The 23,247-nt window shown below is 44.9% G+C and overlaps 2 protein-coding genes across 6 annotated transcripts in view; one reads left to right on the top strand and one right to left on the bottom strand.

The window, feature by feature from the left end:
• Positions 1 to 23,247, top strand: part of MCF2L (MCF.2 cell line derived transforming sequence like) — a 267,104-nt gene that overhangs the window by 65,789 nt on the left and 178,068 nt on the right. The window lies entirely within an intron of this gene.
• Positions 13,766 to 14,313, bottom strand: LOC142743727 (guanylate kinase-like). Its single transcript, XM_075854753.1, has one exon. It carries the CDS (start codon positions 14,252 to 14,254, stop codon positions 13,766 to 13,768), a length of 489 nt encoding a protein of 162 aa, XP_075710868.1. The 5' UTR covers positions 14,255 to 14,313.

A 23,247-nucleotide genomic window follows, 5' to 3' on the forward strand; every position in this document is an offset into this window, starting at 1 on the left:
CCTCTGTGGATGCTGCCGCAGTGCCCTCTGTGGATGCTGCCGCAGTGCCCTCTGTGGATGCTGCCGCAGTGCCCTCTGTGGATGCTGCCGCAGTGCCCTCTGTGGATGCTGCCGCAGTGCCCTCTGTGGATGCTGCCGCAGTGCCCTCTGTGGATGCTGCCGCAGTGCCCTCTGTGGATGCTGCCGCAGTGCCCTCTGTGGATGCTGCCGCAGTGCCCTCTGTGGATGCTGCCGCAGTGCCCTCTGTGGATGCTGCCGCAGTGCCCTCTGTGGATGCTGCCGCAGTGCCCTCTGTGGATGCTGCCGCAGTGCCCTCTGTGGATGCTGCCGCAGTGCCCTCTGTGGATGCTGCCGCAGTGCCCTCCGTGGATGCTGCCGCAGTGCCCTCCGTAGATGCTGTCGCAGTGCCCTCCGCAGATGCTGTCACAGTGCCCTCCGCAGATGCTGTCACAGTGCCCTCCGCAGATGCTGCCACAGTGCCCTCCGCAGATGCTGCCACAGTGCCCTCCGCAGATGCTGTCACAGTGCCCTCCGCTCCAGGGAAGACCCTGACAGACTGTCCATTTATGGGCAGCGATGTCCGGGAATTCCACAGAGTCCCGGAGCAGAGCCGATACTAGCGCTCTGCCCGGGACTCCGCTCTGGGGAAGACCCTGACACACTGTCCATATATGGGCAGCGATGACAGGGAATTCCACAGCGTCCCGGAGCAGAGCCTTACTAGCGGCTCTGTGTCCCGCGGGCCGCAGATGACAGCCCCAGGGGCCACATGCGGCCCGCGGGCCGCGTGTTTGAGACCCCTAATCTAACGTGATCCCAATTTCTGTGCAATTTGTGAGAACTATGACTCGAGAGTTCCCATTAACTCTAAATAAATTTCCCCTCGGCCGAGCGTTTCTTCTAGTCTGTTGGAAAAACTCTTGATATGAGCTGCTGACAACTGGTTCACTTGAGTACCTGCTCAATGGATGATTCTAAAGAGGTTTCGTATTAGAGAGTTTTTCCCTACCTCTGGGTTCAGATATGCCACTATTGTTTTTTGTTGTATATAATTGTGACATTTTAGTTGAGAAGATACGATTTTAAGGGTATGTGCACAGGCTAACTGCATTTACATCTCAACTTACGGAGCTGTTTTCAGGAGAAAACAGATCCTGCATTTCAGACGTAATTGCTCGTACTCGCCTTTTGCGAGGCGTCAATTATGGCGTAATTTGGAGCTGTTCTTCATTGGAATCAATGAAAAACTGCTTAAATTGCGTCTCAAGAAATGTCCTGCACTTCTTCTGATGAGCCGTCTTTTTTACGCGTCGTCGTTTGACAGCGACGTGTAAATGACAGGCAAACCCATTGAAATGAATGGGCAGATGTTTGCCGACGTATTGGAGCCGTATTTTCAGACGTAATTCGAAGCGTAAAACGCCTCGTTTACGTCTGAAAATAGGTTGTGTGAACCCAGCCTTAAAGTGCAAGGACCTTCTGAAATTTCCCTCCAATTCTATGAAAAATAACCTCTTTTGGACCAATTTTACTGAATCTTTCAGTGGGCCCAGATGAGCTCCCAAGCTTTTCGCTCCAAGCTACAGGAGCAAACGTCGTCTTCTTCATCAAGGTCAACCACCACTGGAGCTTCCTCTTTACCTTGGCAGGAATAACTATGCAGAATATCTTGTCCAATTTGAAAGATAAATCTGCTTGTAGTCCCCACAGTTTCTTTTTTCGATGGCCGCAGACATGACCTGACACTGTAAGATTGGTGCCTTAATAGTTAGATAGATAGTTTGGACTTCAGCCGGCTGATCTTCCCAAGTGCAAGATAAAGTGTCAAAGAGGTCATTTGATTATACAAAAACATTTTGACCTACAGTACGTAGGTATGATAGTCAGTTTTGACCAGCCACCCTAATTGACTCTGAGACTTGATAACCTTTGAGGATGCCACCTCTTCTTTTGTCTCTATGCTCCCTGGGCATAAGAATCTTTGATTTTTTTTTACAAAGAAGCTTAAACAAAGGCTTCCAATCAACTAGCACATCGTCAAATATATAGGGTTCATGCTCAGTTTCCGTTTTCACAGTTATTGCACTCCCTCTGGTCAGACTCCGGTAGTGGTACCTCACATTGTCTACAAACAAGGTGGCAGCATTTACTATTGCATTCTACTAGTGAACTTCCTCCCTGCTCCATCTGTGCAAGGATTCCCGGAGTCCAAGTTGACACCTAAAGCCCTATTGTAAAGCAGGGACACTTTACAAACGTATTGCTCAGCAGGCCAGGAGTAGAGAACAATGCTTACCAGAATTTAGCATACAACATCAATCGGAAAGTACTTGGTTCCCAGAGCATTCCATTTAAATTTGACACCAAACGTTCTAGTCTCTGACCACCGCTGGTATGAATTAATACATATTGTACATGAACAGGTGCGGAATCACCTGTACATTTCCTCCTGGAGCATTGGGGTTAAGTGCCCAGCCATGTATAGAAGCCTGCAATCTGCATTTTGTCTGCTCTTAGAGAGAGATCCAACCATGGGAATTATAATATGTAAGGACTAACTCCTGGAACATCCTCACCTGCCCTGCTATGGTAGGGTGGTAAAAACAACGGGTAGTTGGGGGAGAAGCAGGAATTTGTGTTTTGCTGCTGGTCGATAGGGAAGTACAGTACCGTTCAAAAGTTTGGGGTCACCCAGACAATTTTGTGTTTTCCATGAAAACTCACACTTATATTTATCAAATGAGTTGCAAAATGACTAGAAAATATAGTCAAGACATTGACAAGGTTAGAAATAATGATTTTTATTTGAAATAATAATTTTCTCCTTCAAACTTTGCTTTCGTCAAAGAATGCTCCATTTGCAGCAATTACAGCATTGCAGACCTTTGGCATTCTAGCTGTTAATTTGCTGAGGTAATCGGGAGAAATTTCACCCCATGCTTCCAGAAGCCCCTCCCACAATTTGGATTGGCTTGATGGGCACTTCTTGCGTACCATACGGTCAAGCTGCTCCCACAACAGCTCTATGGGGTTGAGATCTGGTGACTGCGCTGGCCACTCCATTACAGAGAGAATACCAGCTGCCTGCTTCTTCCCTAAATAGTTCTTGCATAATTTGGAGGTGTGCTTTGGGTCATTGTACTGTTGTAGGATGAAATTGACTCCAATCAAGCGCTGTCCACAGGGTATGGCATGGCGTGGCAAAATGGACTGATAGCCTTCCTTATTCAAAATCCCTTTTACCGTGTACAAATCTCACACTTTACCAGCACCAAAGCAACCCCAGACCATCACATTACCTCCACCATGCTTGACAGATGGCGTCAGGCACTCTTCCATCATCTTTTCAGTTGTTCTGCGTCTCACAAATGTTCTTCTGTGTGATCTTCGATTCGTCTGTCCATAAAACTTTTTTCCAATCTTCCTCTGTCCAATGTCTGTGTGCTTTTGCCCATATTAATCTTTTCCTTTTATTAGCCAGTCTCAGCTATGGCTTTTTCTTTGCCACTCTGTCCTGAAGGCCAGCATCCCGGAGTCGCCTCTTCACTGTAGACGTTGACACTGGCGTTTTGCGGGTACGATTTACCAGTTGAGGATCTGTGAGGCGTCTATTTCTCAAACTAGAGACTCTAATGTACTTGTCTTGTTGCTCAGTTGTGCAGCGGGGCCTCCCACTTCTCTTTCTACTCTGGTTAGAGCCTGTTTGTGCTGTCCTCTGAAGGGAGTAGTACACACCGTTGTAGGAAATCTTCAGTTTCTTGGCAATTTCTCGCATGGAATAGCCTTCATTTCTAAGAACAAGAATAGACTGTCGAGTTTCACATGAAAGCTCTCTTTTTCTAGCCATTTTGAGAGTTTAATCGAACCCACAAATGTAATGCTCCAGATTCTCAACTAGCTCAAAGGAAGGTCAGTTTTATAGCTCCTCTAAACAGCAAAACTGTTTACAGCGGTGCTAACATAATTGCACAAGGGTTTTCAAGTATTTTCTAATCATCTAATTTTTAACACAGTTAGCAAACACAATGTACCATTAGAACACTGGAGTGATGGTTGCTGGAAATGGGCCTCTAGACACCTATGTAGATATTGCATTAAAAACCAGATGTTTTCAGCTAGAATAGTCATTTACCACATTAACAATGTATAGAGTGTATTTCTGATTAATTTAATGTTCTCTTCATTGAAAAATACTGTGCTTTTCTTTCAAAAATAAGGAAATTTCTAAGTGACCCTAAACTTTTGAACGGTAGTGTAGATGATTTAGTTTTATTCCCTGGCTCCTGAGCAAATCCCACTGTTTATTTCAGCAATGGCGCCTTCCACCCAAGTGACCACTAGGTCATCTTGCAAACTGCATCCCCCAGCATTTCTCTATGCGTTAGATACTGTCTATTCAGTTGTGTTGTCACACAATTTGAGTCTCCTGCGCATACTTGGGATATGCATGCTCACAAAGACTATATCTGTGCTTCTGCCACAAAAAAACAGTCACATAATGGTACACAGATGGCAGATGGTGGGATAAAATAACTCCTAGATGGTTTAAAACAAACACAAACAGCTTTGGGCCCATCTTTGGCCCACCGGACTGTCCAGAGCTAATCCCTGTTAGGGCATATCTCAGTTATGCCCTCCCAGCTGCCTGTTCATGTTACATGCGCTGGTAGGAATGCAATGGAATACACAGGTATTTCATATCATTATAATGAAAAAATAATGGGAGCAATTTGGCCTTTCATACGCCAGTCCTCGTAGTAAGAAAAATAAGCGTAAACTGCGACATTTATTAAGAGGGGTAAGCCTCTTAATGTGTTGAATCTTCCGGCCGCGCCTATGCGCCATAAATTCCCCATACATCGGCAATAAAATAAAAATAAAAAGCAACTACTTGCTCACCTCAGCGCACCTTTTCACTCTTTTGGCTCCCTCATCACTGCAGCGCCACTTGTACAAGGCCCTGACACTGTGCACTGTCAGGACCTCATATACGACACAGCATTTCAGTGTCATCAGTCCTGTGTCGCATACAACATCCTGCCTGGCGTCAATACGTTGCATGAGGCGCACTGGTGTGATGAAGGTGTCGTAGGGGAAAAGAGGAGCACTGAGGTGAGTGAATTATTATTTTTTTAAACTATCCAATTTGGACAGGGGGAAACCGTTTTTTGGCGTAAGTTATAATAAATTTGTAAGGCCACTGTGGCGTGATCCACTTTCCCTGAAGCCACGCCCCTTTACACAAAAGTGGTGACAGTGGCGCAAAATGGCCAAAAATCGCAATTTGCTCTGCAAATTTAGACTTTTGGACCCTTTCGCAACTTTTCTGCGACAGAAAACTGCCATACAAAGGTTGATAAATTAGCCCCAAAAATATAATTGTTTTAAAAAAAAAAAAAACACACAAAAAATAATTAAATAACATGATTATTTTTAAATAAAACAGTTTTTAGCTTTTAACGACTGCCCATTGTGCTTTGAGGACGGTCCGTGTAGGCCCTTAATTTACAGTCTACTATGGAAGAGTCTCCAGTCTACTGTAGAAGATGAACTTTAGCGAGCGCTCATTCTCTAATGAGCTATTGATTCCATAAAAAAACAGAAAGCTTCCAGAACGGAGACAAACGGAAACCATTAGCAACGGAAGCATTACCATTGAAATCATTAGTAATGCTAACGGAAATCTATGGTTTCCGTTTGCCTTTCCGTTGATTGCTTCCCCTGAAGGAAAGGTCTGATGGAACCCATCAACGGAACCTAATTCTGATGTGAACACACCCTAAAACAGGCCAGGGGTTGATTTTGTCTTTAGCAGTGACCAGACAATAAGAGTTTCCATAGACCTAAGGAAAACAATACAAAAAGTTAGGCGCAGTAGCAACATTCTTCTAGTTCCTGCGATTCAACCAGCATTTGTGAGGGCTTTCCAAACAACTGTTGATTCCAGGGAGTTTTTGTTTGTTTTTTAATTCTTTTTTTTTCTCCCTGCGTTTTGAGAGCCATAACTTTTTTATTTTTCTGTCGACATAGACGTACAGTATAAGGACATGTTTATTGCTGGACAAGTTGTATTTTTTAATGATACCATTTAAAGTAACATCTAATGTACAGAAAAATGTAAAACTTTTTTTTTGTAGGGTAGGGTGGAATACAAAATAAAAACAATTTGTTGAAAAAAAAATGTTTTGCCATTATGTGAGACCTATAACTTTTTATTTATTTTTCAGTTGCTGAAGTATTGAAATTCAATAGCTTGCTTTTTGCAGGTCGAGCTGTTTTTTTTATTGGTATCATTTTGGAGTACATATGAGTTTTTGATCACTCTTTATTTCATTTTATTTGGGAGGCAAGCTGACTAAAAATACAGCAATTCTGTTTTGTTTTTTTACGGAGTTCACCGTGTGGGAAAAATATCCTAAATATAATTATATTGTAGTAGTTTGGACTTTTACGGATGTGGTGAAACAAATTGTTTCTTTTTTAATTGTTTACGTTATTTAATGGAAAAATTAAAAAGGTTATATCGCTGGTTCAATAAACTGCAATACTTAAAGAAGTACTACGGCAAATGTTGTTTTTGCACTTATAATGTTAACTCACAAGTAATATTATAGCTGTCATTTGTTTCTTCCCAGCTCCGTTACATCCATTTATTTTGAGCCCTTTCATCATAGGCAGTTGTGTCATGGGATCTCCGTTTGACCACCAGAATAGGCCATGCTCTCACGTGTAGACAGGAAGTCATTTCTCCTGTGTGGCTGACTTCCTGTAAACTACAGGATTACATAATTACCTATCAAATGCCTCCTGAGATACCTCCCCACCCAGCTCCACCCTCCATATTCCTTTGTATGTCCCTTCATGCATACAGTGCTGCTGAAGAGATTTGTTCTGCCCAATGTAATGGAGCAAGAGTGCAGTGATTATAATAGGTTAATCCATAAAATAATTAGATGCAGCATTAGAAATCTCTTCTGACTCTCACTAGATGTCTATACTATGTGTAAGTGCTGTGTGCAGAGAGTCTAGTGTATTTCTATGAGATGCTGCTTCTTACTGCCTCATGTGTAAAACCTGACATGAAGAAACCTATCACAAGCAGGAGGCAGAGGCGACCGGCTAAAGCTACATAGGAATACACAGACTCTGCAGTGTGAGGACGGAAGTTCTATGTCACTTACAGCACTTAGATAGTACTCAGAGCAGGCCAAGAGCAGTGTGTTGAGATCCCCCCCCCCCCCGCTTCTGCAAAGCCAGAAGCATCATGGGAAATGCTGGTTGCATTAGGGGAACCATACCATAGGGGAGAAAGGAACCAATATTGTAGACGACCCATAATGATGGCACATCAACTAAAACGGATATACACAAGAGCCTCCACATTATTATTTAATAATAGACTATGCTGCACTATATAAGCAAAAGAAAATAAATAGTTGGAGTAGTAAATTGTACTTTTAATGGTCTCTTTTTTTTTTCTTTACTTCTAATGGTTTCCTATTATGCCCTGTCTCTTGGAGGGCTTAGTAAGAGGGCAGACCTAGGGTCCTTCAATAGACCCCGCGATTTTCGCGGGGAACTGATGGGATGCTAGAGGCCTATCTAAGCCGTTTCTAAAGGCTTAGATGCCGCGGTTGCTATTGACTGCCCTATTGACTCAGCCCATGAGCCCGCTCCCTACTCCCCCTCTTGGTGCGGGAAGAGGTTAATAAATAGTTTCTCTCTAAACAAAATAAATCGATATACCATATTTTTCTGACTTTAAGATGCACTTTTTATCAAGAATAAATCTTGCTTCCTTAACGTCATGGAATGGGGGGGATGATGTTAGGAGCGGGCTCACACGTGGATGCCGTTTGAAACACTGCAGGGGTCATCTGTGTTTTACAGCTGACACACTGCTCTAACGGCCAGGAACAGCGATCACGCTGTTCCTGGCCATTTTTAACTAAAGGGGTTTTCCCATGAGCAACATTTATGACATATCCCCAGGATATGTCATAAATGTCAGAAAGATGCTGTTCCCACCTCTGGAACCTGCACCTATCCCTAGAACAGGGCCCCCTAAATCCCATTCTAGCTTTTTGTTCTCACACTGCATCCCGGCCACTTACTAATTACATGGTCGGGAGTTACGGAAACAGAGCTATTTCCGTAACTCCCATAGAACTGAAGAGTAGTCACGAAAACAGCGTAGCTTGCTGAGCTACGCAGTTTCTGTAACTCCCACAGTAGTGAATGGCCGCTACGGAAGCAGCATAGCATGTGAGCTACGCTGTTTCCGTAACTACTATTCAGTTCCATGGGTGTTACGGAAACAGCGTATCCATAACGTGGTACGTGCGACCAGTGCGGTCGCACAGCGCGCCGCCCGTCGCACTGTAAGGGGGGCGCCACCGGGAGTACATGCCACGGCCACTACTCGGGATGCCAGCGGGTCAGGTACAAATCACTAACTGCACCGACCTCATACTGGCTGCCCCGCGCCCCGGCCACCGCTCGTCTTCTCACCCTGTCCTGCGTCCTGAATGACGAGACAGGTGTAATGACATCATTCAGGATGTAAGACAGGGAGGAGACACCGCGCTTCCTGTGCGCTTCCAGGGCTGGTGGAGACACCGAGGGAATGTTTTCTCCAGGGCGGCTCCAGCTCCAGCAGGAAGCGTTTGCCGGAAGCCCAGCAGGTAAGTCACTGACTGGACTTTATTTGAATGTGGGAACTTATGGGGTTCTAAAAAGGGCAATAATGGCAAATGGACAGAGGATTCAGTGCCACCTTGGTGCCTTATTTGCCACTTATTGCCCCTTTAGTGTCCTTCTGTTCAGTGCCCCCTTGATGCCCATTTACCATTTTGTTGCCCCATTATTGTTCTTCTGTGACAATAGATGCTAAAGGCTACAGGGGCAGCAAATGGACAAATGGGCACCATGGTGGCACTGAAAGGCACTAAAGTGTTAATAAATGTCAAATGGGCACAGAATTCAGTGTCTTCATAGTGCACATTTACCATTTGTTGCCCTTTTAAACCCTGTTCAGATTACGTGAAAAGCTATGTACACCATTGACATTTTTTTTTCTATAAAAATCATTGTGTTTGGTGCAACTTTGTAATTACATTTAAGGTTTCGTTCACATCTGCGTCAGGGTCCGTTCAGGCGTTCCATCTGAGCTTTCTGTCAGAACGGAGCCCTGACTGAAACAAACGGGAACCACAGGTTTCCGTTTGCATCACCATTGATTTCAATGGTGACGGATCTGGTGCAAATGGTTTGCGTTTGTCTCCGCTGTGCAAGGGTTCCGTTGTTTTGACTGAATCAAAAGCCCAGTCGACTACATTATTGATTCAGTCAGGGTTCCGTTCTGACAGAGCTCAGATGGATTGCCTGAACGGAGCCCTGACACACATGTGAACGGAGCCTTATTAAACAATTTTAACTTTTTTGAGATACAGTTGTTTTGTATTCTGTATACAGTGCAGTGGTATCTAGCACTGAGACCTGAGTCCGTCAGGTCAGTGGGACTGACGGGTTTAGTGTCAGCGGGTCCTGCGTGTCGACGGTTCATAACTTAACAGGTGGATTCTGCGTGTCCAGGACCTGCTGACACTGAACCCGTCAGTCCCACAGGCCTGAAGGATTCAGGTCTCAGCGCTAGATACGGCTGCGTTGTATACAGAATATAGGCCCTTGGGCGACACAAGACTTAGTAGGCCCCTTTGTGGGGGAACTCACGGCGGCAGTAAAATGGCAGAAAATGTCACTTTGTGCCCCCATATAGACGTTATGCACTGTTTATGCCTCCATATAGAAGTTAGGCGCCCAGTTTGTACCCCCATAAGTTTAGCACCCTCCGTAGCTAGTGCCACACAGCCCCCTTCCCAGGTAGTGCCACACAGCCCCCACCTCCCAGGTAGTGTCACACAGCCCCCCTCCCTGGTAGTGTCACACAGCCCCCCTCCCTGGTAGTGTCACACAGCCCCCCTCCCTGGTAGTGTCACACAGCCCCCCTTCCTGGCAGTGTCACACAGCCCCCCTTCCTGGCAGTGTCACACAGCCGCCGTTCCTGGCAGTGTCACACAGCCCCCCTCCCTGGTAGTGTCACACAGCCCCCCTCCCTGGTAGTGTCACACAGTCCCCCTCCCTGGTAGTGTCACACAGTCCCCCTCCCTGGTAGTGTCACACAGCCCCCCTCCCTGGTAGTGTCACACAGCCCCCCTCCCTGGTAGTGTCACACAGCCCCCCTCCCTGGTAGTGTCACACAGCCCCCCTCCCTGGTAGTGTCACACAGCCCCCCTCCCTGGTAGTGTCACACAGCCCCCGTCCCTGGTAGTGTCACACAGCCCCCCTCCCTGGTAGTGTCACACAGCCCCCCTCCCTGGTAATTACACACAGCCCCCCTCCCTGGTAGTTGCACCTTTGGGGTTCCCTCTAAGAGTGGAATCCCCAGCCAGAGCATTCCCGACACTCTGTTTGGGGATTCCGCTTCAGGAGCAGCCCCTCACATCACTGTCCATATATGGACAGTGTTTTCCGAGGCAGCCCCAGAGCCATAGTTCTGGGCAGAGCACTACTCTGCTCCTGATATCACTGTCCATATATGGACAGTGATGCCGTGACGATGGCAGCGTCGGCGGCCTAGTGGGCCCCGGCACTCGCCTGGGTTTGCCGGGTGCTGACGCGGGCCCTAGTAAGTATGGGCTGCTTTTTTATTTGAAGCCCTCCTCTCCTGCTGCAACATGAAAAGTTTAAACCCGAACAATCCCTTTAACCTCTTAACACTATCCGTGTATGTATGGCGGATGTACATTCCAACAATATTGCCACTGTGTGTTATCTGTGATGTTACATAGGACTGCAGGTAACACTACTACATTACCTGTAGTCAGAGAGTTATCACTGTGTGTTATCTGTGATGTTACATAGGACTGCAGGTAACATCTATATTATCTGTACTCAGAGAGTGATCACTGTTATCTGTGGTGTTACATAGGACTGCAGGTAACTTCTACTACATTATCTGTACTCAGAGTTAATACTGTTATCTGTAGTGTGACATAGGTCTGTAGGTAACTATCTGTTCTGTGTATATATGTGCCTGCGTGGGTATATTTGGCCCTGTATGTCCATATGTTTACCTATATATTTGTATAAGACCATTACGTGTGTATACATGCCTCATATGTGTGTGTGTGTGTGTGTGTGTGTGTGTGTGTGTGTGTGTGTATATATATATATATCTTATATATACATACACGCGCACATACTGGAACATATATACTATACATAGAGGCACATATTTAGACATACAGGCAAATATCCATTGATTATATATATATATATATATATATATATAATGAATGGATATTTGCCTGTATGTCTAAATATGTGCCTCTATGTATAGTATATATGTTCCAGTATGTGCGTGTGTGTGTGTGTGTGTGTGTGTGTGTGTGTGTGTGTGTGTATATATATATATATATATATATATATAATCTATCTATCTATCCCAGAAATGCTTGAAAAAGGTCCCAAGGTGGGACGGAAACGTTGCACTTGCCATGTTGGCACAATAAACCACATTTTTTTTCACCTTGATTACCGGAGTGCTGCTCGATTTATTTCTGGGATATCTACATGGTCTTTGGATCAAGACTATCAGCTGGCACCCTTTATTATTGGACTATTTTGCTTGAAAACAGAGTGCTGCTGTCTCTCTTTGCTGGTATATATATATATATATATATCTATGTATATGTGGGTGATTTTTTGGTTTTGTGGGGGGCAGCAATAGAGAATCCCACACAGGGCGCCATCCAACCAATGATGTATATGCACTCCTATGATTGTATTCACTGTGTCAATTTAATGTTTTAATTATTATTAATGATGTAACTAGTTCACATGTATTAAATGCTTGGTTCACATGTATCACTTTGCATGTATATCAGGTAAAAGGCACTAATGGCAACCATCACATCGACCTCAAAAGTTTTCACGTGACATTATATTCCAAACAATCCTGCTCCTGTTCCAAAGGGTGCTGTTCTCTTAATAACTCTCTTGCACTGCGATTATGACCGTACAGTTGAGGCGTACATTTTTTTTTATTTTTTTTTAAAATTGTATTCCAAACTGTTTTGCAAAACATGTATTCAACTGTATAGTTGAATACCTTTGCCATTGACTCTCATCCATCTGCCATTGACTCTCACCTTACTGAGAATATGTTCCCATATACAGCATCCGATTTGGCATGGTGAACTTTTTCTATGTACACCGCATTCCAAATTATTATGCAAATGTTATTTTTCGCTGATTTTCCTAAATAGTCGGTGCAAATGACAGTCAGTATAATCTTCAAGCCATCAACCGTTGGAGTATAATGCAAATTTTATTGAACAAATCTAATGATAACAGATTTTCTTTTAGAAGTAAAAAACTCTAAATGCACTGTTTCTGTAAAGGATCTGCCAGACACAGCTTCTGTGTCGACACCCGTGGTTAATCAGTCTGCATCTGCTCCTAGGTCTGATAGAGTGACTCGATCTGCTACCACTGAGGCTGGTAGGCTGAGGAGTGGGAGAACCTATCACAGCCTGGCCAGACGGAGCTAGCTCCCGCCCTCGGTCTATTTATATCTTCATTTCCTGCTCTTCCTTTGCCTGTGATTCTGTCTGGTTTCCTGGCTCTGCTGCTCCTGCTAGTACTATTGACCTCTGCTTCAAATTGACCCTGGCTTTACTGACTACTCTCCTGCTCTGCGTTTGGTACCTCATACACTCCTGGTTTGACTCGGCTCGTTCACTACTCTTGTTGCTCACGGTGTTGCCATGGGCAACTGTCCCATTTCCCTTAGCTTCTGTGTACTCTTGTCTGTTTGTCTGTCCTTCACTTAATGAGCGTAGGGACCGTCGCCCAGTTGTACGCCATCGCCTAGGATGGGCCGTGCAAGTAGGCAGGGACTGAGTGGCGGGTAGATTAGGGCTCCCCTGTCTGTCTCCCTACCCCGTCATTACAGTTTCAAATTATTATGCATAACAGAGATCAAAACATTTTAAAGGTTGTAAAGAGAACTAAAATGATAAGTTGTTGAATTTGCAGCATCAGGTGGTCATATTTACAGAAATCAAAAGCTCTTTCAATCAAAAAAAACCTTAGCAGGCCAAGTTACATGTTAACATAGGACCCCTTCTTTGATATCACCTTCACAATTCTTGCATCCATTGAATTTGTGAGTATTTGGACAGTTTCTGCTTGAATATCTTTGCAGGATGTCAGAATAGCCTCCCAGAGCTTCTGTTTTGATGTGAACTGCCTCCCACTCTCATAGATTTTTTTGCTTGAGGATGCTCCAAAGGTTCTCAATAGGGTTGAGGTCAGGGGAACATGGGGGCCACACCATGAGTTTCTCTCCTTTTTATGCCCATAGCAGCCAATATTCTTTGCAGCATGAGATGGTGCATTGTTATGCATGAAGATAATTTTGCTACGGAAGGCACGGTTCTTATTTTTGTACCACGGAAGAAAGTGGTCAGTCATAAACTCTACGTACTTTGCTGAGGTCATTTTCACACCGTCAGGAACCCTAAAGGGGCCTACCAGCTCTCTCCCCATGATTCCAGCCCAAAACATGACTCCGCCACCTCCTTGCTGACGTTGCAGCCTTGTTGGGACATGGTGGTCATTTACCAACCATCCACTACTCCATCCATCTGGACCATCCAGGATTGCACGGCACTCATCAGTAAACAACACGGTTTTAAAATTAGTCTTCATGTATTTCTGAGCCCATCTCTATATCATCTATGGCCGCCTGCAGCCTCTTCTGTAAACTTTCCTCGGACTCCGTGTTGCGGTCGCGAAGCCTCTTCTCCAAGATCTGGACAGACGGAGGCTGAATGGAGATGTAGAGGGGGTTCAGGTCGGTCTTCTTTATGCTCTTGACTCCCTGCATATCGATGTCCAGGATGCAGATCTGGTTCCTCGCTTGCACTGCTGCTTTACTGGTCCCGTACATGTTCCCTGAAAACACTGCGTTCTCTATAAACTCCCCATTGGCAATGCCTCGTTGCATCTCTTCCCGGGGCACAAAGTGGTAATCTTTCCCGTTGGTTTCTCCGGATCTGGGGCTCCTCGTTGTGTGGGACACAGAGAACCCGAACACGCCCTCGTACTCCTTCAGTAGCCTCTTCAGGAACGTGCTCTTCCCTGCGCCGGAGGGTCCGCTCAGCACCACGGGACGGGGTCCTGCCATCACAGGTGTGAGATGTAGCAGAGCTGTACGTGGCAGGTGGGTGAAGAGAAGTCGTAAATCCGTACGTGGAGATATTTCTGAGCCCACTGCAACCGTTTCTGCTTCTGAGCATTGTTTAGGGGTGGCCGAATAATAGCTTTATGCACACTTGCAAATCTCTGGAGGATCCTACACCTTGAGGTTCGCGGGACTCCAGAGGCACCAGCGGCTTCAAATACCTGTTTGCTGCTTTGCAATGGCATTTTAGCAGCTGCTCTCCTAATCCTATTAATTTGTCTGGCAGAAACCTTCCTCATTATGCCTTTATCTGAACGAACCCGTCTGTGCTCTGAATCAGCCACAAATCATGACTCTGCCACCTCCTTGCTGAGGTCGCAGCCTTGTTGGGACATGGTGGCCATTCACCAACCATCCACTACGCCACAAATCTTTTCACAGTATGAAGATCACGCTTAAGTTTTCTTGCAATATCCAATGTTTTCATACCTTGTCCAAGGTATTGCACTATTTCACGCTTTTCGGCAGTAGAGAGATCCTTTTTCTTTCCCATATTGCTTGAAACCTGTGGCCTGCTTAATAATGTGGAACGTCCTTCTTAAGTAGTTTTCCTTTGATTGGGCACACCTGACAAACTATCACAGGTGTCTAAGATTGATTACAATGATCCAAAGAGCCATAAGACACAATACCATCCATGAGTTTAATTGAAAAACTAATAATTAAATGTTTATGACACTTAAATCCAATGTGCATAATAATTTGGAACACAGTGTACACTCTGCATAAAAGCACCTGTTGTATGAAAATATGGAGACATGCATTAGTCCATAGACTACAGTGAGCTGCACATTACCTAGCACTAACTTAAAACCTGTCATGGAGGCCCACAGAACCAAAAATAATACATGAACATTTGCCTTTTTTTATGGGTGAAGGCTGGTCATAGCTATTTATTACTTAATCAACATCCGTGATAAACAATAAAAATACCCGTACCTGGAACCAGTTACCTGGCGGTTTGGTGACTCCAATAACCCAAACCCAACTTCTAAAAATGTGTCCACCTCCAGCTGTTACTGTAAGGCAAATCGGAGAACAAAACCAGAAAAATTATAAATATCACTGCATTAGTATTGAAAAGTATTACTACCTCCTGTGATTCTCCATTTATTCAGAAATATTTTTTAGATACTTAAATATACACAGAATTCCAGAACAAAAAAAGGGGTGAGCAGTCAATATCGTTTAAAGGGGTGATCCAATGAGCCCCCTGCCCACTTTTACTAATATTATATAGCCTGCTGGCCAGTGGCCACCTGACTAACCAAGGTGGGTCTATCTGCTTCTTCCACACAATGTTAAACCCTTCTTCACCCTAACCTCTTTAGTCCCATTAATTAGTTAGAAAAGCATGATGTCCCTCAGGAATGCATTACAAGGGTATTTCAAATTCGTGTCAAATGGACCTAAAAACATGTAGTTTGCATGCCATAATTGTTTTAGTTAAGAACCAGGAAGCTTAGCATTAACAATACTAAAAGTCCGATTCTGCAGAACATGGAGTTGTGGGAAAGCACAGAAAACCGTTAATTATTTTTTTTTTTCGAAAAAACAAAAATCCCATGTGATTACTATCAGTAAGCAATGCATGTCTGCAGTCTGTGGCCTCTTGTTGTCTTACTGTTGTCAATGAAGACCACGTCTGAGAAGCCTGTAGCAGGTCTTTACTGCAGCCAGTGCCCATTTGAAACATTTACAGTTTTACTTTTTTTAAGATTTTCCAGATTTCTCTCACAATGAAAGGAAATAAAAGAAGATATAAACCTTTTTGTACTTTGATTTCCTGGGACATGGAAAGGTAACTATATCAAAAAGGATTACCTACAGTGACCGGTTTCCTGCATGGGAGATTGCAGAATGAGCTACAGGAAGTTCTTCTATATCCATTGCAGAGGAAGTGCGTACTTGTTCTCATTATGTTGTGCTGCAAATAGATTGTTGACATCCTGCAGAAGCAGCTCTGTGAAATATTTAATTTATTCTACGGACCATTTGAACAGATTACTTAATGAAGTAGAATTTTATGAATATATTTTCCTTTTAATTTCATGACCATGTTTTGCATTGGCTTCCAGTAGCTGCAAATTTCATGCTAGTGCTGAATCATATGAATGAACATTTACTGTGATTAAGAAATCTATCTGAAACTTTGGCTCTAAAGTGACAGCAGCTTTATGAACTACAATGGAAAAATCTATCTGAATCGAGTCATTAATGTCCTCTGGCCTTGACGTTAATGCTTTCCTAATGTAGATGGTTTTCAGCATTCAGCCCACTAGGTTATTGCATTTTATGGAACTGGACCCCTTCTTGTTGGGGCCCAGTTAATTTGACTAACCAAATAAAATAACTTATACGTTACAGGCCATGTAATCTACATAAAATAATAAGAGACTGTAAACCAAATTAACTTTTAATTGGGTGTTGACTCGGTGTCGGCCACAGTTATTTATTAACGTATAAAATTGTTTAACATAAAACATACCAAATAACCTCAATCTATAGGTATCCGTATGCGAGCAGTTCTTTGCGGAGAATGTAGGTAGACTGTTTACCATTTAATCCGCCATCAGTAGGATGTGTACCAAGTGGCGGATTAAGAAGACCATGGGCCCTGGGCTGTTACCCAAACTTGGGCCCCCCTTCTCCACCGCCACCCTGCCGCGCCGTTACTATTGCTAACACTACCTTTTTGCACAAGCATTAACAAATGGGTGTGACGATTCCCCTTTCACATGGATGTGTCCCTACATACTGACAGTATCACACTGTGCAGGGACACAGCGCCAACCCCCCATGTAGACAGCGCCACACACACACCCCCCTGTAGATAAAGCAACACACACACACCCCTGTAGATAAAGCCACACACACCACTGTAGATAGCGCCACACACACACACCCCTGTAGATAGAGCAACACACACAACCCCCTGTAGATAAAGCCACACACACACACACACACACACCCCTGTAGATAAAGCCACATACACACACACACACACACACACACACACACCCCTGTAGATAAAGACACACACACACACACACACACCCCTGTAGATAGAGCCACACACACAACCCCCTGTAGATAAAGCCACACACACACACCCCTGTAGATAGAGCCACACACACAACCCCCTGTAGATAAAGCCACACACACAACCCCCTGTAGAGAGCGTCACACAGCCCCCTATAGATAGAGCCACACAGAACTCCCCCTTGTATATAGTGCCACACAGCGCTCCCCCCTTGTATATAGTGCCACACAGTGCTCCCTTCCTTATATATAGTGCCACACAGCGCTCCCCCCCCTTGTATATAGTGCTACACAGCGTCGCTGCAGCCCTGGGATGACATTTTATCCCATATGACTGCTGCAGCCTGTGATTGGCTGCAGTGGTCACATAGGGTGAAACGTCATCCCAGGAGGCCAGCCCGGATGAAGAAACAGAATTCTGGGCAAGTATAAGATTTTTTTTTTTCTAAATTGCGTTTTTACAGAACATCTGCTATCTGTTGTGGGTTTTACCTCCCCATTGAATTAAATGGGGAAAACCAGAAACAAATCAGCAGCGTTTACGCAAATACAATTGACATGCTGCGGAATAAAAAACCGCAACGCGGGTCAATGTCTGAGCTTTTTATTTCCCGCTTATCATTTACGCAGCGTGTGATGAGAATTGTTCACATCTAATCTACTCTGCTGCTACTGTATTAGGGCTTGTCCACACTTAACGTAATTACTGCATATTTTCTGCCTGGAAAATACCCAGAATATAGTAGTGGCAAAGTGAGTGAGATTTACCAAATCTCATCCAGATGCTGCATAAAATTTCCGACCAGACATTTTGTCCTGCGGTGCGTATTTCTCGTGCTGCAGCATGTCAATTCCTGCTGCGGAAAGTAACTGAATTGCTGCGTTTTCTCAGAGGAGACGTCACCATCTCCCAACATTGAGAAAAACGCCGCAAAATACGCACCACTTACTGCAGTAAAAACCACAGGAAATGGTGCTTTTTTTCTGTAGCGGAATTTCTGCTGAAATATATATATATATATATATATATATATATATATGTATATATACTCTATCTCTATCACAGACACACAAAGTATGCACATTATACACAAAGTATGCACATTATACACAAAGTATGCACATTATACACAAAGTATGCACATTATACACAAAGTATGCACATTATACACAAAGTATGCACATTATACACAAAGTATGCACATTATACACAAAGTATGCACATTATACACAAAGTATGCACATAATACACAAAGTACACACGAGTATGCACATTATACACAAAGTACACACGAGTATGCACATTATACACAAAGTATTCACATTATACACAAAGTACACACGAGTATGCACATTATACACAAAGTACACACGAGTATGCACATTATACACAAAGTACGCACATTATGCACAAAGTACGCACATTATGCACAAAGTAGGCACATTATGCACAAAATAGGCACATTATGCACAAAGTAGGCACATTATGCACAAAGTAGGCACATTATGCACAAAGTAGGCACATTATGCACAAAGTAGGCACATTATGCACAAAGTAGGCACATTATGCACAAAGTAGGCACATTATGCACAAAGTAGGCACATTATGCACAAAGTAGGCACATTATGCACATTATACACAAAGTATGCACATTATACACAAAGTATGCACATTATACACAAAGTATGCACATTATACACAAAGTATGCACATTATACACAAAGTATGCACATTATACACAAAGTATGCACATTATACACAAAGTATGCACATTATACACAAAGTATGCACATTATACACAAAGTATGCACATTATACACAAAGTATGCACATTATACACAAAGTATGCACATTATACACAAAGTATGCACATTATACACAAAGTACGCACATTATACACAAAGTACCCACGAGTATGCACATTATACACATATAAAGTACACCTTGTAAACACACATGAATATGCACATTAAACACATTGTAAACACAAATGCACTTACCTTTTATGTAGGAGATATGTGAGTCTTCACTGCAGCTCTTCTCCTGCTCACAGCCCGACACAGAGCCCGCCGACAGTCTCCCCTCCCCCATGTCCCGACAGCTAGCAGCAGGAGGAGAGCTGTTTAGAGCAGGGAAGGGGGGCTGGAGGGGGAGCTTCTAAAGCAGCACAGGCCACGGCTGCTAAGTAGGAGCGAAGCTCCCCTCGTCTCATGACAGGTGCGGTCCTGGCACCGGAGCTCCCTCCGGTGCTAGCGACGCCACTGGGCATGAGGGGGTTCGGGCCACCCGAACCACCCTAATGATAATCCGCCACTGTGTGTACCTACCTACACGACCCTCCGACTCCCATTCAACAAAAACAAGGCCTTCTCCACACCATCCTGGAGACCCGACAGAAAAATATCCAACCTGATATCCGTCAAATGAACTCCATTAGAAAGCAACAAGCCACGATTGTCCCCTTCCAGACATCTGTACCTAACCACCACACCTCCCCGGGATCTCACAACCCTCGACACCCTAGTGTTCAGGAGTTGCCTGCCCCTCTCAATGGCGTTCGCATCACAAGCACCATGCCAAACCGCCCTGGAAATAATCTCAGACTACACAAGGACCAATTCGGGGAAAAAGGAAGCAAAACGTTCCAAGTCTGATTGAATAAGGGAGATCAGCTCCCCCAAGCGCGCATTACACAGATTATTGCCTCCGACATGAATGACCAAAACCGTTGGAGTCGTTGGGTGTTGATTAATATCCAGCACTTCATGCAAGGCCTGCAGCCAGCGCAAGCCCTGCAAACCTCGCCAATGTAAGTCAGTGGAGGTAAAGCCCAAGGACCGACCCCCAGGTCAGGTGGTAGCCCGATGCTCGGGCCCAGAAGACATCCGAATGTCCGAGAATCCACACTGCCAGACGAAAACCTGTAAGGAGAAAACAATAAGTAACTCATTGAGGCACCATATCAGGACGTATATAACAGGCAAAACAATCAAGGCGCCAGAGACGGATCAGACGCACATCATCGCCCGCCATACCCAATTTGCTAGTCGTCGTTGCCACCCCGATCCGAAAGGAATGCGTGCCAAATTCAGAGGGAGAAAACCAGACTCCGATAAAGCTCTCTTAAAAACTGCAGAAAATTGAAAACAGGTCAAAGGCGAACCGTTAAAATTAGTCAAAAAAGTTGCCCGGAACGCCTTAAAGTCAAATAATCAGATACTGATGACACAGGGTACACCAGGCCAGCCGCAGGGCGGAGAGACACCCAACAACCTTTACAAAACACGTCAGTTTTAGAACGATGGAAACTAAAACCGGCTCGAGATAAAGCTATTTCTTCGAAAAGCAAACTGCCGGGATGCACCGAACTGGGAGGAACCAATTCAGACACCCGAAGGGCCCGTCACACGGCAAAACAAAAGCCGCATGAAACAAAGATGTTTCAAATGAATAGGAACAAACAGCAGGGAGCACCGATAAGAGCTTACCCAAAACAGATAAGGACACAGGCCGCCAAGACTCCAGACGAATTACCGATTCTCTTCCACCCCCGCAGTGCCTGTTGAATAAAAAACTTCTTTGCAACGTCGGGCCAACCCCTGAGTTTAAAGAAAAAAAAGAGACCCCCAGCTAAACTACGCTGGGCAGCAAAGCCAGACACACCTTTATCACGCAAAACCTTTATACATCATCCAAACCAAACTCCCTTTCCCCCACCACTTCCAACTGCTCCCCCCACGCCTTACCGTGCCCAGACCAGGTCGAGGAAGCCAGAGACTATCTAACTAATGGGGGCAATTGAGCTCCAACATCACCCACAAGGAATCCGGCCAGCAAATCCCTTCGAGGTTCCGAGGTCCGCCTACAGGAGTAGCGAGCGAAAAACCTGCCAATTGAAATGGGAGAGAGAATCCGCAACAGCATTATTAACACCAAGAACATGGCGCGCCCGGAAATGAATATTATTCTGAAGGCAATGACTGCACCTTGCGCAACGGCAACTTATCAGCAGACAGAGCAAAATCCAGCATAACTCGTAGTTTTACAATCTTGTCCGCCGGCAAACGAAAAACCATCAAGTCAGAATCTATTTAGATTCAGAGAAATGAAAGCACAGACGTAGGTCCCTCAGTCTTCTCGGCAGACAAGTGCACCCCAAAACGATATGCAATAAAACAAAATGTATCCAGAAAATACCGACATTGAGCAGAACCACGTGGACCGACAAAAAACTAAAAAATCGCCAAATAATGAGCGACCAGAGTACTACCCGCACACTACCCAAGCTAAAAAAAAGCTAAAAACTTCAAAATTCTAGCAAGAAATCGAACAACCCATAGGCAGACACATATCATAATAAAATTTGCCATCCCACTGACAACCCAACAAATCAAAACAATCCGCATGAACTGGTAACAAACGAAACGCAGACACAATGTCAGATTTGGCCATAACCCTGACCCGCCCGGCAAACCAAATCAATAGCCCTATCAAAAGACACTCCAGAAACCGTAGCAACTGCTTTAGAAATACCGCCATTCACTGAACTACCACGAGGATGAGAAAGATGGTGAATTAAGCTAAATTTGCCAGGCTCTTTCTTGGGGACCACACCCAACGGAGATGCACGCAGGTTACAAAAGGGTAAGGCGCGAAAAGCAATGCAGCCCAAACTAACCTTCTTACCCACTTTCTCCCATACCACGGAAGAAATTCCAAAGCTGACTTCAAATTATGGGAAAAACTAGGGCGAGGATCAAACGAAAAAGGGATAAAGAATCCAAACAAAAAACCCATTCTAAGCAGGGTGGCCTCCTGCATCTTGGGGTAACTGAACCCCCCCACCCCCCCCCCCGGTCAGACACAATATGCTGTGGCAAGCCATGCAGGTGGAAGATGTGTTGGATGAACAGCTTGGCCAGCAGCGGAGCAGAAGGAAGACCGGTCAGAGGAACGAAGTGGGCCATGTAAGAAAATCGGTCCACCACCACCCAGACCGTACTGCATCCAGTAGAGAAAGGCAGGTCCGTAATAAAGTCCACAGCTATATTCTGCCAGGGAGCATTGGGCACAGGCAATGGCTGGTGCAGACCAGCAGGTCTGGAGTGAGCAGCCTTGTTGGCTGCACATACAGAACAGGAAGAAACGAAGTCCATAATTTCCTTGGGCAGCGTGAGCAACCAGAAATGAAGAGCAATCAGATCCCTGGTGTTTTGGACCCCCGCGTGACCTGCCAGTCTAGAGGAGTGTCCCCAGCGGAGGATTCTTCCACAATCAGCCAGGCGCACAAAAGTCCGCCCTGGAGGAATGTCCCCAACTTGCAGGGGATTGACAGAGACCATGCAAAATGGATCAATAATGTTCTGTGGAATCTCCCTGGTGTCTTCCGTCTCGAAAAACCTGGACAAGGCATCGGCCCTCCCATTCTTGTCGGCCGGGTGGTAATGGAGCTCAGCTGGAACCTGGTAAAGAACAATGACCACCTGGCCTGCTAGGGTTCAGCCGTTGGGCCGTCTGGAGGTAGGTCAGATTCTTGTGGTCTGTAAAAATTAAGATCAGATGAGCTGCGCCCTCTAGTAGATGTCTCCACTCTTCCAGAGCCAATTTTATGGCCAGTAACTCCCGATGCCCAATCGAGTAGTTGCATTCTGCGGAAGAGAAGAGCTTTGAGAAATATCCACATGCCCTTGGGACCTCTCTGGAACAGGAGTGCACAAGCACCGACAGAGGATGTGTCCACCTCCAATGAGAACTGCAGAGAGACATCCGGATGATGGAGGATAGAGGCTGACGTGAAGGCACACTTCAGGCTATTGAATGCGGACTCTGCCTCGGGAGTCCACACCTTGGCGTTCATACCCTTCCTAGTAAGGTTAGAGATGGGAGAAGTCAG

The sequence above is a fragment of the Rhinoderma darwinii genome, chromosome 2 (assembly GCF_050947455.1).
Source record: "Rhinoderma darwinii isolate aRhiDar2 chromosome 2, aRhiDar2.hap1, whole genome shotgun sequence".
NCBI lineage: Eukaryota > Metazoa > Chordata > Amphibia > Anura > Rhinodermatidae > Rhinoderma > Rhinoderma darwinii.